At 50.5% G+C, this 5495-nt stretch overlaps 2 protein-coding genes across 2 annotated transcripts in view; one reads left to right on the top strand and one right to left on the bottom strand.

Annotated features, from left to right (window-relative positions):
• The window catches only part of si:dkey-11p23.7 (V-set and Ig domain-containing protein), an 8991-nt gene extending 7524 nt beyond the window's left edge, over positions 1 to 1467 (top strand). Inside the window, exons 2-3 of the mRNA XM_036215923.1 lie at positions 291 to 798; positions 859 to 1467. Of these exons, the coding sequence (XP_036071816.1) occupies positions 291 to 798; positions 859 to 1274 (924 nt within the window). The 3' untranslated portion in view covers positions 1275 to 1467. The remainder of the gene's footprint in view (positions 1 to 290; positions 799 to 858) is intronic.
• Positions 1468 to 2282: 815 nt separating this feature from the next.
• LOC112136606 overlaps positions 2283 to 5495 on the bottom strand; it is a 4515-nt gene continuing 1302 nt past the window's right edge. Inside the window, exons 2-3 of the mRNA XM_024258421.2 lie at positions 3774 to 4919; positions 2283 to 2886 (exon numbers count right to left, since the gene is read on the bottom strand). Coding sequence (XP_024114189.1) covers positions 2471 to 2886; positions 3774 to 4919 — 1562 coding nt within the window. The 3' untranslated portion in view covers positions 2283 to 2470. The remainder of the gene's footprint in view (positions 2887 to 3773; positions 4920 to 5495) is intronic.

The following is a 5495-nucleotide window of genomic DNA, read 5'->3' as shown; positions in this document are numbered from 1 at the left end:
TTGGGGGGGGGGGGTTATGGGTCAGAGGAGATCCGACTTTCTTCTGGGGTGGGTAGAAAGACGACAGACGTTCAGCTGTTCCTCAAAGATCCAGAGGATCATTTCAGCGTCTCCATTCTTCAGGCTTACTGGTGATGCAGACATTTCTGGATCTCCTGATAGAAGAGCAGCTGTGGAGGCAGAAGTGACTCCTTCAGGGTAGGGGTCACGGGGTCAGGAGGTACAGAAGTGACTCCTTCAGGGTAGGGGTCACGGGGTCAGGAGGTACAGAAGTGACTCCTTCAGGGTAGGGGTCATGGGGTCAGGAGGTGCAGAAGCGACTCCTTCAGGGTAGGGGTCACGGGGTCAGGAGGTGCAGAGAGGCTCCTCCCCTGATCTCTGCGTCATCCCGTCAGTGTTCTGTTGCAGCTCTCAGCAGCGAGGACGACGGCTGGTCCATGTCGGTGCAGTCAGAGGTTCGGGGCATCGACGGCTACCCGGTGGTGCTGCCCTGCACCTTCAACCACCCCCAGCACTCCCAGCATTCCTCGCTGCAGGTGCTGTGGCGCCGAGGCCACGGCCAGAGCGCCGTGGTCATCTACCGCTGCACCAGCCGGCCCGCCGACCCGTCCTGCGAGCCGGATCTCGACCAGGACCAGCGATACCGCCTAGAGGGTAACCCGCGGGAGCACGACTTGTCGCTGCGCATCAACAGCGCCACCCTGCAGGACAACGGGCGCTACTACTGCCGAGTGGAGGTCCTGGGACGGGAGCACATCAGCTTTGAGGACAAGATGGGGACCAGGCTGAGAGTGGAAGGTAGAGCGATGCTTTAACCTCCAGCTTCCATTTCTGAGGTTCTCACTCCCGTCTCCTCAGCCCCCCCCAGGATCCTGGCTCTGTTGGTGGAGGGCAGCGAGCTGCTGGGGTACACCGCTCTGTGTCACGTCCAGGGCTCCCCCCTACCGGACGTGCAGTGGTTTGGCCCGGATAACCAGCTGGAGGCGTCTCCGATGGGGCAGGGCGCCCCGGCTCGGTACCGCTCCGTCAGCGAGCTGAGAGACGTGGAGCCGGGTCAGCAGTACGTCTGCAGCGCCTCCAACCCGCTGGGCAAAGAGCAGGCCACCCTGTTTGTGCTGCCCCCCCAGCCGCCGCTGTCTGTGGGCGGAGCTCCGCCTCACATCCTGCTCCTCCTATCGGTGGACCTGGGGGCCAAGCTGCTCCTGCTGGTGCTGATGGGGTTGTGGATGATGCCTGGGGGAGCTCTGCAGAGACTCTGCTGCTGGACCCGGTGAACGTCCAGACCGGATCCAGAACCAAGAAGATCCAGTTTGAATAAACACATTCAACCAGAACCTTTGAACGAAAAACAAACAAACATGGAAAGAAACAAATAAAAGAGTTGTAAAGAAACAGGTCAGCGTTTGTAATCTTCTGCTCTCCTTGGCTTGTTTACATTAAAGTGGGGTCATCTGGACCCACCAGACAGTGCACTGAACTTTTTTTTATCATTGATATTTGAGTTTCACTAATGTCCATGACAGACATAAAATCCTGTCCATCTTTGTCCTCATTTGTCATGGAAGGAATCACATCAATATGTGGGCGGAGTCATCTGGACCCCAAAGAGAGTGGAAGGGTTTTAAACCCACATTTCAGTCTGGTCGCTGAAGAACTTCCGGACTCTTCAGGAAGGTTCTTCTGTCTGGTTCTGACCTGAAGTTCTGCTCCAGACCTGCCGGGCTCTTTGGCTCCTCCTCCATGAGATGGTCTTTAAACCAGTTCTGTATCTCACCAGTGTCCAGGATGAGACGTGAGGACAGGAAGGATGCGGTCCGTTCTCCTGGTTCTGGTCCAGACGCTGTCAGCAGAGTTCTGAATGAGCTGCTAGAGTTACAGTAAATCAAACACCGCGTGCTGCTGCCCCCGACCCATCTTAGAAAGCCGGAAGGGGGGGGGGCTGTACCGCACTTATTGATTACATCAAACTTTTGAGTTATTTTATTTACGTTTTTAAATTACCTTTTTTTACATTAAATGAGTGTTGCATCAAACTGTTTACCAGAAAGGAAAAAATAAATGTGTTTAATGTAATCATTGTGATTTGGCTCCTCCTCCAGCAGATGGCGCCCCAGACGTCCGCCCCAGGCCGGCCCTGACGACCAGATCAGAACTTTGATGAATGTTTGAATGAAAAGCTCATGATGTGTTTAGTCTGAAAGTGAACCAACATGAATCTGATCTGTCGGGTTTCTGGACTCACAGCTTCAGAAAAACCACCCAAACATCAGAAGCAGCAGAACTTTATTTTTACAGAGAAGCAGAACTTCCTACAGAACCTCCTCTCCGACTGTGTCCCAGCCGAGGTTATGACGGAGGAAAAGAACAATAAGTACGAGGGATTCATTCAGCTTACAGATAAAGCAGATCCTGTCGATCCCAAACCAAACACAATGACTCAGCAGGTTGGAGGTCCAGACCCTGAGCGGTTCTAACTCACAACTAACGGCATCAGAACCGGCTCTCTGTAGCAGAGGGCGTTGGCAGCCTTGCAGCAGTCCTTGTCCTGCCAGACAAAGTCCTCGGAGCTTTTCAGGCTCATCAAGACGCACTGCCCGTCGTCCACCGTGCCCGGAGACCCCTTGTCCCAGTGCGTCTCATTGACCAAGTCCGAGGAGCCCAGCCAGTACCACTCGCCGGTTAGGGAGCTGCGGCGCATGCCGATCCAAGCTTCCTTCACGCTGCTTTTCTGGGGAAGTTTGCTGCAGATGTGTCTCCGGAAGGCCTCACTAGAAAGAGTGGCCAGCTTCTGCTCGTGGCTTTGGCACGAGGCGACGGACTCCTGCCAGCTGACTTCATCAGTGGAAATGTTCAGGACTTCTGGAGCCACGACACAGCCTCTGAAATCTGGGAGAGAGGAGAACACCTTCAGGAACACTTTCAGGTCATCGGATGTTCAGGCTGCAACCCTGTAGTGCAAGTCAGGGCTTAAAGGTTCACCATGGCAACGCTCACTAGAAATGCATCTTCAAACTAACGGGTTGTATGCTTCCTGGTCTTTCCTTCCTCATTCTTGAATCCAGATTCTTCTTGACTCTTCCTTCCTGATTGTTCCTGCTTTTTTCTTCCTGATTCTTCCTTTTTGATTCTTCCATCCTGGTTCTTCCTGGTTCATCTATCTTGATTCTTTCTGATTCTTCTGTCCTGGTTGTTCCTTCCTTATTCTTCCTGATTATTCTATTCTTATTCTTCCTGATTATTCTATTCTTATATTTCCAGATTTTCCCTTCCTGATTCTTCTATCCTGATTCTCTTTCTGATTGTTTCTTCCTGATTTTTATATCCCGATTCTTTCTGATTCTTCTTTCCCGATTATTCCTTCCTGATTCTTCTATCCTTATATTTCTAGATTTTTCCTTCCTGTTTCTTCCTGATTCTTCTATCCTGATTCTTTCTTTAGGATTCTTCCTGATTATTATATTCTCATTCTTCCTTCCTGTTTTTTATTGACTTGAACTTATAAAGCAACATCATGACTGAAGCATGTTTTAATATCCTGACTGATTGTGTTCAGATTGTTTGTGTTGTCCTGAAACTGTGGCTGTGAGGACGAGGCGATGCTGTTTGCAGCTTGCCTCAGTGAAAGATCTCTATGATGTAAACGTTCTGTGTTCCTGGTGAACTTTGTTCAGTGAGTGAATTGTTGAAGAGTGCTGCTTCTGTTTGTGCTGGTGGTTCTACAGAAGATCGAACAGAAGAATCTGCTGTTTTCGTGGTCTGGAGACGGTCCTTACCTGGGGTTGCACTGAGGGCAGGCGCTGGGTTCCCAAACAAAACATCATCCTTTCTTTCTACAAAGTAGACGGCCATTTTGGAAGAGTTGTGCCAGAGGATCTTTTGGTCTGCGGTCAGGCTGACGTTTGTGGAGACATAGTCTGTCCCGCCCAGCTCCTGCCACTGTTGGATGTCTCTATTCAGAGCCTTAGCTTCGATCTGAACACCTGCTGTCTCATTTTTACGAACCACGATAACCACATAGTTTGTGTCTTCGATTCTTCTGACCACGAAACAGCTGCCGAGGTTGTTCTCTGAGACCAGAGGGAGCAGCAAACCTGGGCGGTACAGGATGGCGCTACCTGATGTGTCTATGAAAGCTTTGTTTGTGCTGAAGGGTTCCTCCCTGCTGGATCCCGTCTCTGACAGAAGCACAGAAGTCTGGGCCCAGTCGTTGAACAGCGGAGGAATGAGGAACTTCTTCATCTCGCTTGTGGCTGGTGGCAGCAGAGCATAAAGAAGCCGACAGATGCAGTTTTGGTGGAAGGCACACGGGTGACTGAAGAGGACCGCCACTGGTTTCTCAGCCGTGACTTCCTGCAGAGACTCGTTTTGCAGAACCCAAGTTTGAGCCACCTGGTTCTTCTTAAGAGACACCTGTCTGGTTCCAACCGGACCCCCAACAGTCACAGTGTTGTCCTGGTCAGTGTTAACGATAATCAGTTGGAATGGGCCTCTCTCATTGATGCTCGTGATGTTGTCACTGATTGTGGCTCCTTGGATTTTGGGCACTGGTGGGATGAAATATTGGGTTCCTAGTTGGTGGGTCGGGATGATGACGGCCGTCTGTATGCTTTTGTTCTTGTTGCTTACAGCCTGAATGACGATGTCTTTGTTGCTGGTAACTTTAGCGGTTTTGTTGGAGACCAGGAACGATGGATTGCTGCTGTTGCTTTGGATTTTTAGCTTTTTGAGCTCCAGGTTGATGTAAAAGGTTTTTGTTTCTCCAGCTTGTAATGTCTCCTGCTGAGAGTCAGCGGTCACTGTCGTGTCATTAAACAAGGCGATGACCCAGACACAGTTCTCAGGAGAAGTGGGATGATAGTCTGCGATGTTCTCCGGGAACACCACAGTGAAATCCTTCCCGGAGGTTACAGCGTCGTTTGCTGTAGATTCAGAAAAACAGACAAAGCGAAATGAAGACAAATGAAGTCAAACCTGAAACCCTCTCTTCTCTGCAGCAATCATGTCAGGGTCGGAGTGTTCTCAATAAAACTAAGCAACGTGTCTGCTAAATGGAGCTGCACAGTGCATGAGGAGGGGGTGGTCACTGTACCCCAGCACCCTGTGGAGGAGGAGTTCCCTGGGAACTGGCCAAAAACCACAGGTCACACAGATCTGAGCTTGAGGTGTTGGTGGTTGGTTCTGGTTCTGGTTCCGGCCTTTTTGTGCTGGGTCCCTCTACATTTTTGATCTTCACTTTATAGACTGAAGCCTGCTTGGTCAATGGCTACACTCCTTCTTTGTTCTGTCAGGAAGCTCCACCTCTCATCATACGAGACGATTAAAAGCGAATCATTTATCTAGCCATCCACTTGTCCATCATCCCTGTTTCCTAATATCTGTGGGGAACGCCTGTCCATCTTTGGACAGACGTTCTGCCAGGGTAGCTAGTAATCAGAGAATATTCCCTCTCCTGTGGTCCTTGTGAGGCTAGATTAATAAACTAATATTGATGCGTT

This window comes from Oryzias melastigma, linkage group LG16, assembly GCF_002922805.2.
Source record: "Oryzias melastigma strain HK-1 linkage group LG16, ASM292280v2, whole genome shotgun sequence".
NCBI lineage: Eukaryota > Metazoa > Chordata > Actinopteri > Beloniformes > Adrianichthyidae > Oryzias > Oryzias melastigma.
This window is presented reverse-complemented; position numbering and strand designations above follow the sequence as displayed.